We start from the raw sequence: 21,232 nt of genomic DNA, 5'->3' as shown, positions 1-21,232 counted from the left end.
AGGAAGAGCGGCGAGAAGAGGATATAGAAAACACGTCGAATTCGAACCGAGATAAAAAAGAAGAGGAGGAAGGTTGGTCGGTAGAAAAAATAATCGAGAACGCGACTATCGGTCGGTGCCGAGCGAAACGACGCTCTTCGGCGCGAAAGTTTATTCGGCCGATTTGCAATTTCGCGAAAAGACTTATCGGCGACCCTTATCTTTTTCTACGCTGCGCACCTTTCGATTTTCTACTTGGCGCGTGGAACTTTCAAACGTGGATTTGCTCAACGCGGATATGCTTCGTCGAGCAAAGGATATCTTTGCCGATGAGCGTAGAACGCGTATAACCTGAACAAATCTAATAGCAGGTCGCACTCTTTGTCGCGTCTTAATTAATTTCTCGTCTGGCAACCGTCTCCAAACTGAATCGGGTTTCTCGATCGTATCCGTATTAACGAACTAGCGTAGCTACTCCGCATAAACGAAGTTATGCAACGAAAGGTATTCGATAACGGTTTCTTATCCGTCGTGATCGCGGGAGCGCAAGAATACCGCAAAACCGTTTTCTATCGCTCGATCCCACGTGATTCATTCCTGCGAAGGTTCTGACTTTTAAAGCGCGCGCGTGCATTGGTAAAAGGAGGAAGGCGGGAGAGAGAAAGAGAGAGAGAGAGAGGGTCCTTGAACGCTCTCGCGGCCGAAGAATGCGCGAGTAATCGGCGAAACTTTTGCCGAGTTCCGTTATGTTGCCTAGCTCGAGGTAGTAAGGGAGCAAAAGAGAAAGAGAGACATAGCCGCGACAGGATCGATGCAAGGTCCTGGAACGACGTGAATGGCAAGTCGATTCGTTTCTTCTCTTAAGAACGGAGACCTCAACGTATCCTATATAATCGAGCTTCGAAACTAATTTCGCTCGCGAAAGCCTTTATTCTCTTCCTCGCGTATTCGCGTTTCTCGAGTTATGCGGGATTCGCTTAATTACGGTAGGATGACCGAAGGAACGTCGATATCGACGAATCCTAGGAATAGCAAGGGAAGAACGTGAAGTACAATTGCCAACCTCTCAACGAGGCACGTTGCTTCTTTCCGGATAAACTTTTTTTCAATCGCGCCGAGACGAGCTGAAATCGAGTCTTAGGAAGAGAGTAACGGTAAGCCATTCTGTAATTCGTTCCTCCTGATTACACGTTCTAGTATCGCGATGGAACGAGAAATTACGTGCAAGAAATACTAACGACTTTAGAAGGGAACGTCCTAAACAAGAAGGTTCGTCGGCGACGTGCTTCGACGAGGAGAAAGGTGTTACGAAACGTTTTCCCGAATCGATGAAGCTAAACCGAGGACACGATCGAACGTCCTCCGAGGAGATTCTTCGTTTGGCAAAGTAGATATTGCGACCCGGGGTACGTTCAGAGAGAAACGCTTAATTCGTCGAACGTTCAAAGTCCCTTTGATTCTCGATGGAGAATGCGATTTCATAGCGGCTCCTACGAGCCACCTTTCGTCCCAAGTATCGAACTTCCATCGGTAGATATCTTTTAATCGAGAAAGAAAGGAAGAGTCGACAGAGGTCCGTTTATTTCCAAGACGATCGTTTGGCTTATCTACCGTCAGTTCCCGCACAATTTCAACTCACTTTCTATGCGCTCGTCCATTTTCGCTTTCACTTATCCGCTCCGTACTACCTGCTAATACGTGGCGACGTACTCCAATTTCACCGAATCTTAAACCTTTCTTACACGTTCAACGCTTACCAACTGTTCCCGCTTCTCATCCGCGAGAGCCGATCGAAGGATCTCTGTTAGGTCGGCAGAAACGCGACGGGGCCAGTCCTACGACATCGACGTGATAAAAAAATCGGCTCCGAAAAGGAAGAATTCGCGTCGCGTTTCTCTTTTCTCGATGAGATGCTCTACCAGGTTGCGTTTTTCTCCAAGCATACGGCTGGCTCGAACGGTCGAGCCAAAATCCAGACGGCCTAGCGGACGCGAGTAAACACGAGCGAAACGAAACGTACTTGGTCCGCGACAGCAGGGGCTCTCGGAATACGTAACGCGCGTTAAGAGTCCTCTGTACACACAGTAGGAGAGAAACAGGAAGAGAGACGAAATTTGGTCAAGGAACGGCTCGACGTCGAGCCTTGTTCCCTCCCTTGTTGCTAGCGCCATGCAAATTGGTCGGTTAACCGGATAACGTTCGATTGTATGCAAATGCGATCGGTTCTAGCTGCGGTTTTTACCTTCTCCTCCGTAGAGCTGAATGCCGGCCCGGCCAATGACGATGCCCTAGCCAAAACTTCGTTCGGGCTCGATGACGTTAGACTCTTGATTCGCCGTTCGACGATACGCGTACAGGTGGATAGTTAACGGAAAGCGGCTGGTGGTCGAGAACGTCCTTGTCGGGATATCCGACTCTCGATTCAACGATCTTTCTTTTTCTCTCTCGCGCTCTCATTGCATACGTCTACGCCTATAACCGTGCCCATTGGCACAATATCTTTCGGCCTTTTACGGTCTGCCAACCGGCACGTTCTCGCTTCTCGCTGCCTCCACCATCGATCCTTTCGAAACTCGGGGTACTTGGGCGTTGACGCGGCAAAAATGTCGTCTTCGACGATTTTCTTTTCATTTTTAACGAGCATTTAGCGAAATTATTAGCCAGCGGTGGCTGTGAATCGTCCGAGATAAGAGCGGGCCTTGAATTTATTGTAAAACTACTCGACTTTTGTTGTTACGATGGAAAGACGAAGAAACGCGTTCCCGTTAGGCGATCGTTCGATCGATCGATCGGTAACTTTGATATCGATTGTAAAACAGACCGATAAAATCGGCCTTTAATCTTCGCGATTATAACTCGAGCGTAACAACGGTTGGATCCGATAGGGATACCGGAGATAGAATCTCGCGTGTGCTTTGGCCCCTTCTCCCTTCCTCCATCTCTCTCTCTCTCTCTCTCTCTCTCTCGAGCGGTGGCCAACATCGATATCTGCTTTTCAGCGAGACGCGATCGCCCGATGAAGGATAAAAGGCGTCAACGGACGGGACACGGTCCATCAAAACGTTGGCTTCGCGCTTCGAGTGCCTTGCGATAAGATCCGCATTTTGAAAATTTGGCAGGGAGCATCGCGAGTGCGCCCCTCGTCTCTCCGCTCTTATCGGGATCAAGTGCGTCTATGAAAATTTCAGCGGGGATTCCCGCCGAAATATCTGGCAGCTTTTCAACTCGAATTTCTCGCTACGCCATCGATCTGTATCTTATCTCTTTCGGCGTTTACCAACAAAATAAATTCGCCGTTATCGATCGTTGATTATACGAAGAATATGGAAACGTTCTTTGGAAACGAGTTTCAAATGAAAATCTGCGATCGTCGCTCTTTCGTCCTCCTTTTCGATCTCTCCGAGCTATTTGGAAAAGAAGCGGAGTGCGAGCTACGAGGTTGACCTCTTTTTCGGAATCGTAGGCCGCTCTCTTTAGGCCCGACCAGAGGTATGCTTTGGACGTTTGACACGCGTAAGTGCTCGACCGTCCGTCGAGATCGTTATCTCGCGTTCGATCGACGTGGACGTTAAGATCGAGCGTAAGTTATCAAGAAATATCGTCGGGTAATCTTCAAACGCTCTCGACAAATACGGACGGTAAATTCATTAACGGTGTAAATAGTCGACCGTCTTTCCCAGCGACGCAAAATGAAAATCTATGCGGCTCCGTGACTCCCGTTAAGCATATACACCTGCGAAAGCGTCGTTCCACGTTCCACAAAAAAAGTCGCATCCTCGAATCGCTCGCGAAGAGAGGTTCTCTTACCGTCTTATCCGCGTAATACTTTTCGACGTCATTCCGTCACTTTCGACGTAAACAGCGGAATGAATAAATTTGTAAACGACATTTTTCTTTCGGCGAGGCAGCGCGATACTAATAACAAAATACATATTTGAACTCGCGCACTGGCATGGGATAAATTGCGACGAAAACGGTATCTCTAGAGGTTAATCTCTCGTTTTTACGAACACGCGCGAGACTTTTCGCGTCGTTGACGCTCGTTGACGTCGCCCGCGCGGTCGTTACGCCGACGGAGACGTCGCGGACGCGCAACTTTGCGGCTTTCCGTCTCTCCTTCGAGAATTAGTCGTTGACGTCGGGAAGAATATTCGCGATCGACTGGATCGGGAGGGATGGCAGCGGGATAACAGAGTCAGTTTCACGTTAGACGAACTCGACTAGGCTGCCCTACGCGAGTGGATACGTTCGTGGATTCGGACATATTTCAGAGAGATCGATTCGTCAATGGGCATGCTACAAAGGATTACGGCATCGTGCAATTCGTACGAACGGAAACGAGGACTAGTCGACATCGAGTAGAGATCGACTCTACGGTAAAACCGGTTTCGATGACGAATGATTTATGCTTTCGAAATAATCATTGGATCTCCCTCGAACACCGATCGATAACATGAGATATAAGAATATTTGGTCTCGTACTCGTCTTAGAGCGAGTGTAAGCTACTTTCCCGACGTACGTACGTACGTCCGTCTACGGGTATAGACCGGCTGCGCCGCTCGATTATTTCAGAGGAATGTACGAACCCGTGGAAGCGACAGAGAAGGGTAATGGGACGAACGGCGACGAGGCCGTTCGGGGAATAGCTAGGAGGATAGCCGCGTGAGAACTCGAAATATTTTTCGATGGAGAGGCGCGGAGAGCAACAGGTGCAGCCACCGGCGGTCCATTAAGGTGTTTACACGACGGACGAGAACCTTAAAACGTCCGTTTTAATCTCGTAAACGCGCCCATGGCGGCACGGCGCGCGCGTCAACGAGCGATCGTTCGCGTCCCTGCTCGCGTAAGATCGACGTCGTCGACGATTTTCCCTCAACAAATATGCGTACGATATTCGTACGTTTTAAATAGCGGGAGAATACGTCGTGAAAAGGACGCTTTATATTTCACGTAACCACTTTACAATACCGCATTATTCGACGGCGAGTCTCGTTATTCGATACGACGCTCCGATAGACCAGGGACGGGATTGAAAAGGGCATCGATCGAAGAGAGTAAGGAAGATGGAGGAAGGCGAACCTTTATCCGGTTAAGAGGAAGTTATTTATCGATCGTACAAAACGTGTCGGTCTAGACGAAGCGACACGGTGACCTATCGGTTAGCCAATAATAGCGAAGCCTTATAGAAACGCGACGGCCTGTCCTGCAGTTTGTAGTACACCCGAGGTATGCCAAATCGCATTCACCGCTTCGATCCAATCCGCTTCGACGACGCCGAATTTCCGACAATAAGAGGGAAACCCTGATGCGACAACGCGGTAATGGAAGCCACGATGGTCGTTTCTCCGTTCAATTGAACACACCTCCAAGTCCTTCCTCGCGCGTTGCCCAACTTACTTTTCCTAAAGGCGAACGCGCGCGGCTAGACGATCTCGCGTACGAATTTGCGGCGAGAAGACTCGCGCTTTTTACGCTCGATCGGCATCGATGATTGCTGCCGCGATGAGTGCTAGAGGGAGGAGGAGAGAGAGGTGGGGGGGGGGGGGCGTGCGACGGCGGCGGCACGTAAAGAGGCGGCCGCTGCGAGCCTCTTCCCGAATGTTTCGTTAACGAACGTCGGATCCGTTCCTCGTCTCTTTTCGATCGCCGAGGCCGACGTTCTCTCGGCCTAATTATCTCGCACGAAATACGCGAGCACTGCTTCGTTTCATCTTCGCCGTAAGAATTAACTCGATCCGTCGCCGTGTTGTTGTCTTCCGTTCGAAATTCGAGTGCCTCCTGGCGACACGGTCCATTCATCATCTTTCGCTGAACGAAATGCACGTAACTGGAACGCCCTTCATCCATCACCGGCACACGTTGCGGGACGCGTTCGGACGACTTCATCCGCTTTTCTCGCTTCGTCGCCGATCAAAGTTTATACCGATGCGCGCGTGTCATTAACGAGTAACGAGTATTATTTGTTTTTATCTTCTTTCCTTCGGAGAAAGGGGAAGAGGTCTCGTTTGGAAGTCGCAAGATCGATTTCGTAATCGCCAAAACGTAAGTTGGACAGGTTGACGCGGTCGAAGATAACATTCCGACGTTCCACGAAACGCCGTAAAATCGCATTTACTGCGCTCGCGCACCCACGTCTTATTATACTACTGCCTACGTTATGCTGTCCTCGTGTCCGTACCGAAATACTACACCGCGTCCGCGTCTTCGTCTCGTTCGTTTCCCTATTTGCGCGTCGCGAACGATTTCTCGCGGCTTCGAGTCGAACTTTCAATTCCGAAAAACATCGTCACGGCCGAGAACGTTCTAGCGAGTTCTCGGAAGCAATTTCGAGAGACCGAGAAAGAGTACGTACCAGGGTCGTCTTACCTACGTACGTACGTTTCGCTCGTTCGATTTTATATTCGTCGGATATGCGAGAAACGAACGATTAAATTCTCCTCTTCCCTTTCTCCGGCAGCCGATTAATTAGAGCGACGTTGCTCGCCCTCGTATCTCCTACGTGCTATATCTTTAGCTCGCTTCGTACCCGTGACTCCTAAAGTCGGTAAGAAGAACAACGATGAAAATCTTTTGTTTCGTAGAAGGTAAACGAGCGCTATTCGAAGAACGTCGATTTTCGAAGAAACGTTTTTGACTTTCTCGAGCGTCTACTTTCGTTCCGTTCCTTCGTGCTTTTCTCCGTTATATAAGACGAGCGAAAAGAGAAGGATAAATCGCGTGCGTGCGCGCGTTAAAACGAAGCGTATTTAAGATCGGTAAGGGGTGAACTCGACCACGCCCTACGCGCTCAGCGACTTTACTCGCGAGGTTACGATCTTCGATCACATCATCTCGAGTCACGAACAATTTGCCTCGAATTTCTTTGAAACATTTTTTTTTTTGGAGTCTCGACTTAAACCTTGGCGATATCTTTCAAAAGGAAAAATATTTAGATGCTTTCGTTGAATCGTCTCGTCCCGTCGCGTATCTGTAATTGCGAAAGCATCGATAAGCGGTAGAAAGGGAGAAAAATTGTACGCAGGAAGAAAGGCTGGTCGTCGACCCGGGACGACGCGTACCACCCTAAAAGGAAGGGCGTGGTTGCTAGCTCGCGTCCTTGCGTGCCGTTCCTTCTCTCTCTCTCTCTCTCTCTCTCTCCCATTCTTAGTAGCGCCTGTACCGTGGGCGAGGATGCTGCCACAAACGTTTCGTTTCTCGGTTTCGTCGAAGCTCGCGATCGATGCGTACGATTCTATTTTCTCGCTCCGCTCTTCCGCGTATTATTTCATTTATACCGCTGACACGTCGTGGAAATAATTTTCCGCATTTCTCGAACGTTTCACGCTTGATCGATATAGAAGAGTAGACGACGAGGAACGGACGACGAGTGAGTACTCAAGACGCGCTATTGTCCCCCTTCCGGCGCGTCTTTGCGCGGAGAGAGGAACAGGGAGGAACGCGGAGGAAGAGGGAGGAGAAAAACATATCCTGGAAGAGCGCGATTACGCGAGTGAGTCACGAGTATTACCGGAAAGTCGAGAGATTCTTTAACGCTCGAACTCGCGCGCAACTTTAGCGGACGGCACACGTATCGCGCGTGCTTCTACGTAAGTACGTATGTACGTCGAGCGGGCACGCTTCTTTATGCTTCGGCTCGTAAACACGTAGCTTGTAAAAAAAGAGGATGACGCGGATGAACGAGAATAAAAACAGTCGCTGCTTCGCGTTCGGAAAGAATCAAAATATTATTGAAAAGATTTTTTTCGAACGATCGTACGAGCAAAGATGGTTTAGGACGATGAAAGGGTATCGGTACTTTGGCAAGTACGTATACTAGAATCTGCGAAAAGTATATTTCGCAAGATCGCAGACGTCGAGTGGGTACGAGTAGTTCCGCGAACGGAAATACGAAATTTAGTTTGACGTTCGTAATCGAGCGATCGTCCGTATAGTGCTATGGAGAGATACGCGGGTAAATGCGCAGACGGGCACGACTATGGGAAGCGAGAATAGGGAAGGATTCTAACGTCTTCTCCGGCGCGCTGCTCGCTTCGTTCAACAAAAGGCATTGTCTTCGAGGAACGCCACGAGCGAATAATTATTTTATCGACTCGGTGCAACTTTCCTAAATTACGTGGTACTTGTTGCATCTAGGTAGCGTGAGGGGACGGGGAAAAGGAGGAGGTCCTTTTACGCGCTTCGCGTAACTCGTCTTTCGGTCCACGTGGAAATCTTAATGCGGAAAGACGAAGAGGGAGGGAGCCTGCGTGCGATACGTTTCTCATATTTCAGCCCTACGACCCGACGACCGACCCGCTCTCCTTTCGGTTTCGTTTCCTTCTCCACCCACGTTTGAAATAGTCGAGCGTCGCGGCTCGTTGTTAAATAGAATTCATTGGCGTCTCGCCAGTGTCTCTCCCTCTCGCTCCCCCCACCCCTCTCTCTCATCGGAAAAACTTTCACCGTCTTACGCTTAGTTCGCTATCTTCGTGTTATGCTTTTCCATTCTTCGGGATCCCCTTAGCGAGACTCGTAGGATCGCTATCGGCGTTCGAGTTCGAGTTCGGTAATGCGAGGAAAGAAAGAGCCGAAATAGAGACTAGCTGCGTAGAGACGCTCGACGAAAATAGAAAACTCTGCCGTCATCGTCGTCGATTTTCCAGAGAGTCTACGGAAAGAGAAACGCCTTTTAAAGATCGCGTGTATCTTCCACTTTGCATGCAGCCAAAAAAAGAAGTCGAGCCTGAAAAGTATCGCTCTATGGTGGTGGGGCTCGAAAAGGAATAAGTTTAAACGCAGCTGCGAACGGACGGGGGAAGGTGAAAAGGCGAGGTCGCGTCGTCGGCGAAGGGTGGAACGGAGCCGCTTGCCAGAGGGTGGAGAGAAAGAAAGAGACTAACGACTGTGAGTGTAACTTATCTACGACACGCAGGCGTGCCGCCGCACGTTTACTCGCGTAAATCGTTCGGTTTACTTTCCCCTCCTCCGTTCCACTCTCCTTCTCTTACCTCCAGGCAGCTTCTTTTCTCGTGCACTCGGGGTCCAGACTAAATAGCCTACGTGCAAACAAAGATACGTGATGTAAGCGCGACTCGCGACCCATGCCGTTATAACTTTTCAAAATCCAAAACACGCGGGGAACGAGGAAACGGCCAATTTATCAGCGGACTATCTGCTTCGCGGCGCATTCGTTTAAACACCGTTCTCTCTCTCCCTCCCTCCCCCTCTCTCTCTCTCGTGTTTTACCTCGGTTATTAATTTTCTCCTAAAGCATACCTATCGTTCAAGATTTCGCGACGAGTTCTTTCGATAGCGTTTGCGTTGAAAAGAAAAATATCTTTACGCGGGGTCTTCGAAGCGAAAGGAATCGATCGTCCTATCGACGGGAAAGAGAGGAGCCATCACGTCTATAAATATAAGATTCGCAGAACGATAGGAGCAGGGAGATTGCGCGATGAAAGAAGCGGCAGACCTTGACCACTCACCTAGATGTTGGTGCGCGGCCGAGTGGAGCAGCGCAACGTGTTCCTATAAACGCACGTCTTTCTCTCCCTTCCCCGTCCCATCGTCGTCATCGTCGATGCCACGTGATCGTCGTCAAGGGTAATACGTGCTCGCGGGCGAGTCACCCTCTTTCGAAAGGTTTTGAGTAGATTATTTAGGAAAATCTTTAACGCGTCTCGCGTTACAAAGGGATCAACGTTCGTTCGCGGTTCGACCGAATATTCGTAAAGAAAAAGTTTGGCGATCGTTGGAAAGCGAGTAGTCGATGAGCAAAGTTCGTTCGAAAGTTCGAAAGGAAGGAAGGAAGGGCGAGGAACGCGACGGGACAATTTCTTGTGCTTTATCAGAGTAATATCTCGACGGGCGGTATCCATCTCGTCGATGCGCGAACGAAGGAAGACGCTTCCGTTACGAGTCACCAATGGCAGTGCGCGCAGATTCGCGCTGCTCGAAGGGAGTATATTACCAAGAAGTCGTTCGAATCGAAAGTCGGTGCTCTCTCGAAAGTCCTCGATTTTAATTTCGACGATGGTACGGTTTCTTACGAGTCGAGCGAAGCGAGGAGAAAAAGAAACGAAAAACTTGTTGGGAACGTCATAGGATAAAATACGTAATTCCAGGTCTATCAGAGTGAGACAATCTCAAGAGAGTTAATCAGCGAGGAATAACCGAAGGAAGAGAGGACGATCCGGAGTCGCGCTTTCGATCCGATAAACTTATTCCACGAGCGTGCTTTAGCGAAAAAGGCGAAGCCTCCGGTGTAATTACGGGTTGCTCCGGTCGCGATCGTAGGAGGTGCGGACGTCGCTCGGTTCCCGAGGGTCTCGCTACTCGCTGACGGAGACTCTTGCCTTTCTTCCCAGGCCTTTTTCTATCCTCGCGAGTCGAGCTTCTTCGATCGATGCATCCTCCGAGTAAACGAGCGATCGTCTCGTCCTTGCGTCCTTCCTACGAAGAACGGTGTCGCTGCCGTCGAAGACGACGGCGGTCGGAAGAGCTACGCGAACGAGTTACGTGACACAGTTATGTAATTAAGATTTATCGTAATTGTCGCGGACCATAAATAGCAGCGAGTCCATAAACGAGTGGACGTCTCGTAAGAGGCACCTTGGACAAAAGCGCTAGGGAATTCCCTTCGTTCTTTTCCTCCTAGGTCTTTTCGATCGACCACGTGCAGGCAGGACGTCTGAAAAAAAAAAAAAAGGAAATTTTTGTCTCCGACGTACAGCTTTCTTAAGTCGAATTTTTAAGCGGTCGTACGGGATATGTACGCTGTAACATCCGTCGTTCTATAAATAAGAATTCCTCGGTATTTCCTTCGCGTCATCGTGTTATTTACGATCGAGCCGACAATAAGATACAAGTCGATCCTTCTTTCCGAGAAGAAAACCTCTCTCTCTAATGCCGTCGCTAGCGTCGTCACCGTAGTCGCCTTTGCCTCGCTTTCGGTCGGAAGAGAAAAGGAAGAAAAATATCCGGCTGATTCTTGTTATTACGTCGGGACTCGTAATTTGCGCTCTCGCTAAGATATTCGTTTCTTTCTAGGATCGAAATCGTTCGTTCCTATCTTTGCGTATCCTAGATTCTTCTTTTTTCATTTTGTACTTTCAGATGCTTCTACCTGTAGAAATATTAAACGTAATAATTGGAAGAGGCGATTCGAAAGAGCATCGTTCGGTTATAAAATCAAAGAGAAAAGGCCGGAAGAAAAGAAGAAAAGAGAGCGCGCGTTCCTCGACGTTGCTTCTCGTAGTTGCATCATACCGAGCTCCGCTCCTTTTGCAAAGTTATAAAATGGTCGTCGACGCCGAACGAAAAAATCTTTTATAAAAGAACCAGCCGAAAATGTCTCGAGACGATCGAGTCGCTTTCTTTTCGATCGATCTGCGATTACGTATCCGAAACTCGCGCTATCGTTTCTTCTTTCGGAAGATAATTACGAAGCGTATTTTCTAACGTTGCCTCGGCGCATCTGCGAATTCTCTTTCTCGCTCTCTCGCGTTCTTTTTGCGTCATCGTTCTGCGCACCGCGACGGAGCTTACAGTTAAGTACATTGTCGTATTACATTCTCATCAAAACAACGAGACGCTGACAGAGAAAGAGAGAGAGAGAGCAACGTGACTCTGGATTTGGCAGTTACGGCGGCGGTGTTTCGTAACGTTGCGCCAACTCTTCTCCCGAACCTCTTTTATCGCTAAAACGAGATTGTAAAGCGTATCTTTTAATGTTTTACTACTCGTTGGTTCGCAAACGTTTTTACCGTTAAAGTATACAAAATTTTTTGAGGAAATTTTACGAGATTAACGGGATTTTGGAGTAGAAAATCATAGAAACGTCGGGAAGGAATCGATCATCGATTATTCCCGTTCGCGAAGGATCAACTCAGCCATCTTGGCCGAGTAGTAAACGTCGTTCATCGTCGAACTCCGAACAGGATTCTTGCCAAGAAAGTGGGCTCTCTCGCAAAAGCCTTACCTGCAGTCGCATTTTAATAAGCGAACGTTCTCGCGCTCTGATTCGTTCGTAACGTTTCGCTTCGTTTTCGCGCTGAGTCGTCACGTCGTCACGTCGTCGTCGTCGTCGTCGTCGTCGTCGTCGTCCTCGTCGTCCTCGTCGTCCTCGTCCTCGTCCTCGTCCTCGTCCTCCGCGTTCGTTCGCTCGCTCTCTCGCTTCGCGTCATTCCGAATCGGCCGTCGTAAAAATATGGAAGTAGGCCAGATAGACGGAGCTCTCCGTTTAGATATTGCGACGTAATAATTCACGGTAAACCTTCGACGGAGCGGAGGGACAATAATTTGCGAGTCAACGCCGAGAGCCAGCCGTTTCGCTTTGTTGCTCGTTTTCTTCTTCTGCTCATGCTTCGAGGTATGCAGGTAAGTACGTACCTACGAACGCTTCACCTGCATACGGACACACGTATAGAGCGCGGCGCATAGCCGTTTGCATGGAACGCACGCGAACGGATCGACGCTACGCGACGGCTTGGTATCGTTCGAGAACGCGAACAAACGATCGACTCTTCGCGTTTGATATATTTTGTTAAGAAATTTAATCGTTTATCGACAAGAGATAGTCGTATTTGCAGCGATGCACGACTAAGGCTCCCGTTTTTGCGAGCGACGACGTCGACGACGACGGATCCGCTTAAGAAAAGAAACAAATTCTTAAGCGCGTTGCGACTCTTTCTCGTAGGATCGAAAGTCGAGATACGATCGAGGTGTAGAAAGGAAGACGTAAAAGATCTCTCGAGCCTTTTCTGGCTTCCGTCCTTCTCCGTCGCGCGAGGAAGGACAAGCAAGCCGGCAAAGGCATCGGGTCGCGCGATTCTTCGTCTTATTTCGTCTTCTTTTCGAACTCCATATCGGAGCATCCCTGTGGTCGATCGGCGTTTCCTCGTCGAGTGTACTCCGATCGATGGCACCGCACGCTCCAACTGAAATCGCGAGAGAGGTTGACCTAAAAAAGAAGAGAGGGATAGCAGGGAAAAAAGACGTCGACGCTCGAGCGACTCCAACCCCTCGCTCTGCGCAGACACCTATATAACGTATGGCGCAGTGGTAGGCAGTTAGTTTATGTAATACCCTATGTACGCCGTAGTACGCGTTCGTTTTCCATGTGCGCGTTCTCATCTACGTCTCCTCCGTGTCGGTGTTCCTCTCTATATCTCTCTAGCCTCCGCTCGACGGCCGAGTACTTTCCGTCTAGCACGGCACACGCGACGCCCGTAACGGGCGCACACTCTTCTCTCGCGCACGCGAACTCGTGTAGGGAGAACTGCGCTGCGACCTAGTTGTCTAGGCCACTGTGTCTGCGTTTCTATATGCAGGCTATGTTTTGTATGAAACTCTCGTCATCGTCATCGTCGTCGTCGTCGCCGTCGTCGTCGTCGTCGTCGTTGCTCCGTAGCAGCCTGCCTTTCTCGCTCCTTCTCTTCTCAATGAAATCATCGACTTCTTTTAGAGACGTAACAGACGAAAAACGTAATGAGACGGATAATCGATCGTTGCGAACTCAAAGTCGTATTTATATTTACTTTATATTTACTTTGTTTACAATCGGCTCGTAGTAAATAACGAAAACTAATGAAACTCGAGCGGATGCTGAGTTTCTTGCGTCAGAGAAAATCGTCGCGAGGAAAGTAGTCGAGCGGCGATACTAGCCGAGCCGACAACGACGCAGTTTCTCGATGAAATAGAAAGCGATCGATCGTGAGACTCGGGGCTATTACTAGCGAGTTCGGTCCACTCCGCGACTCTAAATAGGTCGCACGAGGTATCGCGAGATCTTCGAACGAATCGTAGACTACGAGATCGCCTCGTACTCGAGCGCGATATACTTGAGAGCAAGGATGAACCGGAAGGCGACATTCCCCGCTTCGAAGGTAGAGCGGTTTAAACAATAATTAACTACAGTTATCAGAGTGCACCGGATTCCTCGGAATCTGGAGCGCGAGAACAAAAAGCAAAGTAAGCGGCATATCGTCTCTCTCTCTCTATATATACATATATATATATATATATACGTGTGTATATGTATATATATATATATATATATATCTTGGAGTTTCGATTCCAGGTGGAAACGTACATGCATAAGTGACGTCAGAGCGATTGTAAAAGCGGAACAGGGACGCTGGTAGAAAACAGGAAAGAAAATAACTACTTAGATCTAGAAGGTAGCGGTCGACCAATCGGTACGAGTCCAGAATGTAGTCGGAGACGAGCCACGAATGCGATTTCCGCAGGCGAAGGCAGAGGGGCATCTTTCCTAGTGCTCGCAGACTGCAATTTTGCGCAATGCAGTCCGAGCGTGCAGAACGACGACGACGACGACGACGGCGACGATGGCGACGGCTTTCTAACAGGTTCGTCCTCGCAGCTTCGATCTCGAGGCAGAGGGAGATAACACGGTCGAGCGAAAAGGTGGGAGGATTTGTTTGTAAACAGTCCGCGAGCTGTTCTCGAGGTCGGAGTGGGGGGGGGGCAAGTGGGGGACTAAAGGTGGGGTAAAGGTAGGGAGAGGCGGGCTAACCGCGCTGAAGCGAGGCCACAGAGAGAGGGCGACTTTCTCCCTCCGAGGGTGTTACGTAATCTCTGTGTTCCGTCTGAGTATCGCGGGAACGACCTACTTGACCCACTGTCCCTAAACTCGACTCGGCGCGCTTGGAGAGTGGCAAAGAGAGCCGGTGAGTGCGACTGCGCTCCGACCCACTCGAGACGAGAGACCGGAACGAGTCGCGTCCGGTCCGAACTCTCTTTCTCTCTTCCCGTCTCTCAGAACCGCGAATAGACGCGTCAAAAAAGAAGAAGGAAGAGGGGAGACGGAGGCAAAGAGAAATTAGCACGCACGCTCTGCGGTATCTATGCGGAAAATGCTCGTTCGAGCGCCGATCGACTCGGCTCTCGAAAATGTCCGAAAAATAGGCTTTGCGCGCACCGACGACTCTCTCTCTCTCTCTCTCTCTGTGCAGCCGAGCGAGGCAACCGCGATAAGAGAGGAAGCGTCTATTACTTCTCGATCGTAAAACGGCAGAGTCGTTCGAATAAACGATCGTCGTTTTATAGACCTTTACGAAATCTTAACGATTTCATATTGTACGATAATGCGATATCGAAAGCGCCGAGGAGAGATGCCTGCTTATGTTTTTCTCGGTAGGCGATTGACGAAAAGTTATTTATAAATTCAGAACTCGTTAGCGAAAGGAAGTTCAATGCCGCGGCGATGATTCGAATCGAACGGCCGTCGGTCTCGTCGTCAAGGTTGCCTCGCGCAATCGCGCACGACGGAGCGGAGCTAGCGACCGTCCAAGGAGCTTATCGTTGCTAATTAGGCGAGCCATCGACCATACTCTTCCGCGTAACGAAAAATCGCTCGCGGCGGTCGAGTCGAGTCACGCGCTCTGTCGTAAAACGCAACTTTATTTATAGACGCGAGTAACGCGTCTTTTCTTTCGTATTTCGTTGCGATAGTATGCAGAAATACGTCTGGCGGCTTTCTATTAATACGCGCTTAAATATTATCCGCCGTTTAGGTCCAGCGTCGTAAACAACCGTACTATGTTTCTACTCGCTCGCAGGTGTGCGGCGCGCACACGCGCCTTCTGTAAAAATCGTAAACAACGATCGCGAGAGCGTCGCGCGTAGCCGTGATTCACGTTACTCCGACGCAAGGCCGATCGTCTGGCTCGTTCCCGGCTAAGTTTACGCGTTAAATTCCATACCGAGATCTCTCTTCGAAACGTATTTTTCCTTGCTCTTTCCTTCTCGCGGACGCGAGAAAATCATGCGACGGGAAAAATAAATGGGAAATGATAAATGTCCGCTCGTTCGACGAGTCCGGAAGATAGGCGCGCTCGAACGCGAGGCGCGTGAAAAAAGTCGCGGTCGTTGCATCTATCGTGAATGAGAAAAAGAATATTAGATAAAACGTGCGTTATCGGTTAACGAGAGAACCAAACGCTTTGAAATCGTATCGTTGTACGATAATTGCGCGGGTACCGAGTACCAATGGAAAATCCGTGGTACTCCTCTTCGCGTTTCCTCTCCGCGGAGAGAAGGAGAGAAAGAAAGATAACGTTGTTTCTTTCGAAATATTTTCATGATCCGCCGTAGTCATTCCGTTCGTCTATCGAAAATTCCGAGAAAGGAATATTTTTCAACCTTGTTTTTTCGAACGAAAAACAATAATGGATCGTTGAGATTACAAAGAATTCTCTCTTTCCCCTCTCCTCCCCCCGCCTTTCTCCGATGAGCGGAGGAGGAAAAAAGATATTTGCCGAAAAAATATTTACCGCGAGCCCGAGTGGTAAATACCATCTGTCTATCGGCAATCGCGTCTGGGTGCTCCGAGTCGCGCGACGGAGAGGAAGACGAGGAACGCGCTCCGTGCAGTCGAGTGGCGACGACGAGAGGAGAGGGAGGTGGCAATCACGCCGCGCGTCGACGGAAACGGCGAGGAGGAGAAATCACGATCGCACGGCTTGTACGGCTTGTACGATAAACACCGAGGAAAGAGTGGGGGTGGGGGAGGGGGAGAGAAAGAGAACGTCGCTACTAATGAAAACAACAACAACAACAACGACGACGACGACGAGGACGACGGTAACGGAGCGATCTTTGCGACGCGAGTCAGAGTCTCGGCACGAGGAGAACGCGCGACCAACGGACAAAAGTCCAACGAGGATGACGAAAGCGTTTACCGCGGAGATTCCCGCTTGCCTCTCGCGCGGATGACTAACGCGCCTGCGATTTGCGCAGCGTCGAATCGTTGATTTATTAACGATGCGTCGTTTCGATCTTCGTCGTTCGTACGAAAGAATTGGCTCGGGGTGCCTCCGAAAGATTTTCTTTCTTCTTATTATCGTTCGATGGAAGTATCATCGACTCGCCCGATTATTTCTATTTTCATCGTAAGTTATGCGATGACATCGCGATAACATTTCAATCGCTTCCGGAGGACACGATTCGGACGTAACGTTGCTCGCGCGATGGAAAATCTGCCGATGGTTGCGCAAGATCTCGCAAATGTAAGCTCGCGGTTTATCTCGCTCGGATATGTAAATAGCTCGATCCGGCTCTCGCGATGTTATTTCTAAATTAAGAAAAGTTCATTTCGCTGTCATCGCGATTATCGACTTTGTCGAACGATCGTCGTTAGAAGTAGGCTCGTGGATTATTACATTAATCGTACGTGAACGATTCGAAGGGTCAAGGTTTGTGCGTGAAGCGAGACAAGCGAGGGATCGTATCTCCGACCTCGAAGCCAGCGTCCCTTTTCTCTTTCAACGAGAGTCGAAATAATTGGCTACCTCCGTAGTTGCTACTAATTACGGTGCGTCGGGGGGGAGGGGGAGATGTACCTGCGGGAGTGGTGCAACTCGAAACAGAATCCTTCCGTCCACTCGCAATTAATTCGAATCATATCTTAGTCGCGCACCGTTGCGCACGGTTGATTTCGTAGAAGAGCGGAGAGTATGTATTTTCAGAAGTCGTCCTCGCGTTCTTGCAAAAGTCCGAGAAAAACTTATTGTTAAACGTTATAGGAAGGCGACGCGGCGCCAGATAATGACGCTTGATAAAAAAAAAAAAAAAGAAAAACCGCGAGACGATCTCTTCGGTCGGTCGGATTCGTAATCGATTGTATTCGCGACGAGCATTGAACGGCCGTGCTCCGTGAAAATTGTCTTTAGAGATTTCAGGCGTCGGGCCGGAATATCGATACTTTGCGATCAAAGTGCGTGACTCGTGCGATGCGTAGACAGTTAGAATTTAGTTGACGAGTTTGCGAACGTAAGTAAGCGGCTTCGGTAAATCCCGTATCGCGACGCGCTCTTCCCGGAAGATTATCTGTTCGGCAACGGCGATTGGACGGGGCACGAACGTGCGTAACGTTCGAAACGAGTTTGCACCTTTTACAGACGCGCGCTTCCTCGAATTCTCCAGCTATTTGCAAGCGTAGGTACTACCGTGAAACTCGACGAGGCGCGTGTCACGGACTCGTTTTCGTTACGATCTTTTTTTATCTCTGACGTTCCTTTCGCGAGAAGAGAAATATCGAGATATCGTTAGAAAAAAGTCGTTACGTTTCCAAGACTTTCGATCGATGATTTACGGACTCGTCGAACTCTCGGGAATATCCTAGAATTTTAAATTGTCTCTCTACTTTCGGAGTCTTTCCAAAGTCGATATACCGGTCGTAAGAACGACGCTCCGACAATTTATTTACGAAAGATTCATGATACGTAATCGCGCGAATAGTCGAGCCACGAGCAGCCGTAGCGGCGAATCGATGCGATTAGAGACGACGCGATGGGTCAGAAACGATCTCGAATTCTTTGCTAAAGCGTTGGCTCCTAGGAGCGAAGATAAGGCGATAACCGCTCCTCGAGCTCCGCATATTTATCGAACGAACGTCGTTTCCGGAATGATTCGACGAATCTTCTTTCAGGAAGGACTTCCGGTCGATGAAAGAAAAAGAGCGTCGATCGAAAATCGTAAAAGGCAAGCATCTGGCACTCGAGGCGTGACGCGATAACGCTTCGTTATCGTTGGAGGGCGACTCGAGGGAAAGAAAGAGAGAGAGAGAGAGAGAGAGAGAGAGAGAACGCTCGTCGTCGTCGTCGTTGTGTCGTCGTCATCGCGGTCGAGCCAAGCACCGAGCAGAGTGCTTTTCCACGGCGATTGATAAAAACACGCTTTCGAGCGTGCGAAGCGCGCGTTTCATTCATGGAAACGGCGATACAACGAAGTCGTGGGATCAACGTTTTTACGCTTCCACGAAGGTTCGATAGCAGGGGAGCGATAACCACCGCCAGGAAGTGCATCGAAGCATTCGAAACGTCGTCAGCCGTTACAATCGTTACTGCTTCTCGCGTAGCACGCTTTTACACGTATTCGCGTAGAAATGCACTTACGCGTCTACGATTTTCTTTCTTCGCGGCGTTTGCTCGTTGCGAGAAGGAAAATTGATCCAAATTTATCCGAAAATCTAGAACGCTCGGAGAGGTAAGAGCGCGGTAAAGTGCGCGTTTTAGACGCGACGGCACTCTCGTCTCTTCGAACGAAAGTCAAAGGGTACGGTATATTGAATTTTATCGTTATCACAGGCAGGTAGTAATGAGCCATTTGCTCGCCCGATCTCTCTCTCTCTCTCTCCCCCCTAAGCTTCTCTAAGATACTCGGAGGCAGCCCTCGCTAAAATTTCCTAATTGGAGCACTATCGCTATACGCTTGTAACTTTAAGTCGTTTTACTTAATGACGAATCACTCGATCGGAGTATACTTTGTTCGGACGAGGAATTGGCACGTTTAAGAATTTAACGTAATCCATAACGTTAAAAGAAAGCAGCGGAGACATTCGTATCGATCTCGATCTTCACCTTTTTCATCGGTCGTCAAATACGCGCATAATATAAATTTGTTACGAGGTTTGTCGAACTTTCACGACGTATTAGACACCTCTTTTTCGATGTAACCTTTATCGAGAATCGCTCGAGAGGAAGTCCCTCCATAGACGTACTTTTAATTACGGCACGAAAAATCGTCCCACGCTCTCTCTCTCTCTCTCTCCTCGGTAAATATAGCAGCCGCAATTACAAGGCAGGAAAGAAGCCACGCATTGGATTTCGATACATCGAAATACCTTCCCGAGCATCGATTCCCTCGTATCCTCGCTATTTCGCCGATACGCTTCTCGAGGGGAGAAATAAAAAGGAAGAAAAAGGAAAAGCGAGTAATAGCCGTTACGCGTATAATTTTTCCTAAATCGACAATGATCTTTGCGTACTCCACTCGATCCCCGATACTCGGCGAGATTGACTCAAAGTGGGCTTCTATTTTAAATCCATAATCGCCTATTGTCAGCTTCCACGTGGCAGTTTCCGCGTGCGCGGATCAATGAAGCGAATGCTGCTTTCGGAACGCCCGCTCCTAAGAGACAGAGAGAAAATTGACGACTTCCGGCTGCTCGAATAAAAGCAACACCGTCTACGGTCGAGCACTCGAGAGGAGTCGCGACGTGCTTGCTCCTCGACGAATTTAGAAAGTCTCCGTAAACACGTAAGAAGCGAAATTTGTAGGAAACGTGTATGGTTAAATCCAGCTTCTCGATCGCTCGACCGACTTTGTTTTCCAGACATCGAATTATCGAATTCATGCGAGACAATTTGAATTGTAATCGCTCGAAGCCTCCGCCCTTACGTATTTTACGATCGAGCCACTGTAACGGACGTTTAATCGCGCGTTTATCAAAGTTCAACCGATCGTATTCGCCTCTCGCGTTTAGTCTGCGAACGAGGTCATCGGATATCGATCGCGATTAGCCTCGCGCGCTCCTACGACGTTCGCCGTCGAATGCGACGTTAACGCGCGACGACGTTATCGCGCATTTAATTGACAACGCCGATGTAAATCCTACTTTCGATAGGAAATATAAACTAGTAAGACGAAAGGAAGGCAAATATAATATATTCGACTTTGTTTAATTCGTTTACATCCGGCGGCGGGCGAGCCGCGAGTAAGAGCGAACTACCGCGGGGCGAAAGTGAATTCCGTCGCGGTTCGACTTTCAAAAGGACACTGCTCGACGCTCGTTTCACGCACGTGCGTTCCTACGTCCGTCGTTAAATTTATTGCGCGCCATTGTCCGCGAGAAGACTCTCTTAGCCATGCGCGCGAACCGTTCTCTCCGCGATTACGAAACGTCGTACTCGGAGCTCTGGCTCAAAGTGCAAATTTCGCACGAAATTGAAACTTACACCGAGATGACTAAAAATTCAACGTAGAAGGGTCGATTCTTTGCGAAGAAGAGTCGTCGTGGCTCGTGCACTTTTTTCCCCGTAGCCGATAATCGGATCGAGCCTCCGTAGGAAATTCTCCAAGGAACGTTAGGTCGCGGAATAGAAAGTCTATTACACAGGCGTCTAATGATACAGTTCGATCCAACGAGATTCGAATCTCTCTCTCTCTCTCTCTCTGTCTCTCCCTCTCTCTCTCTTTCTCTTTCGCGCGCGGCCGCACGCGCTCGAAGGAGACTCGGTTATTTTCGAAAATCTAACGGTCCCTGTCCATCACCGTCGAATCTTTTCTCCTCGGTGGCCGTTGGCGTTAACGAGCGGGTAGATGAATCGCGAGAACGATCGTCTATATTTCGATGATCAAAATGAAAAGCGTCGCGCGATGACAAAGACAGAAACGATCTCTTATCTCCTCCGTCGTATACCAAAGAAAATGTAGTGTTTCTAATTTATGGGGCCAATTACGAAGCAATGA

At 49.2% G+C, this 21,232-nt stretch overlaps 1 protein-coding gene across 4 annotated transcripts in view; it reads left to right on the top strand.

The window, feature by feature from the left end:
* LOC127068913 (3-phosphoinositide-dependent protein kinase 1) overlaps positions 1-21,232 on the top strand; it is a 148,851-nt gene that overhangs the window by 88,139 nt on the left and 39,480 nt on the right. The window contains exon 1 of one of the 4 annotated variants that reach the window (XM_051005793.1): positions 12,317-12,337. The exons of the other annotated variants lie outside the window; for them this stretch is intronic. Within the exon in view, the coding sequence (XP_050861750.1) occupies positions 12,320-12,337 (18 nt within the window). The 5' untranslated portion in view covers positions 12,317-12,319. Of the gene's footprint in view, positions 1-12,316; positions 12,338-21,232 lie in introns of those variants that run through there. 4 annotated transcript variants of the gene reach the window in all.

This window comes from Vespula vulgaris, chromosome 1 (genome assembly GCF_905475345.1).
Source record: "Vespula vulgaris chromosome 1, iyVesVulg1.1, whole genome shotgun sequence".
Lineage (NCBI taxonomy): Eukaryota > Metazoa > Arthropoda > Insecta > Hymenoptera > Vespidae > Vespula > Vespula vulgaris.
Note: the sequence above shows the minus strand (reverse complement) of the source record. Positions and strands in the feature narration are given on the sequence as shown.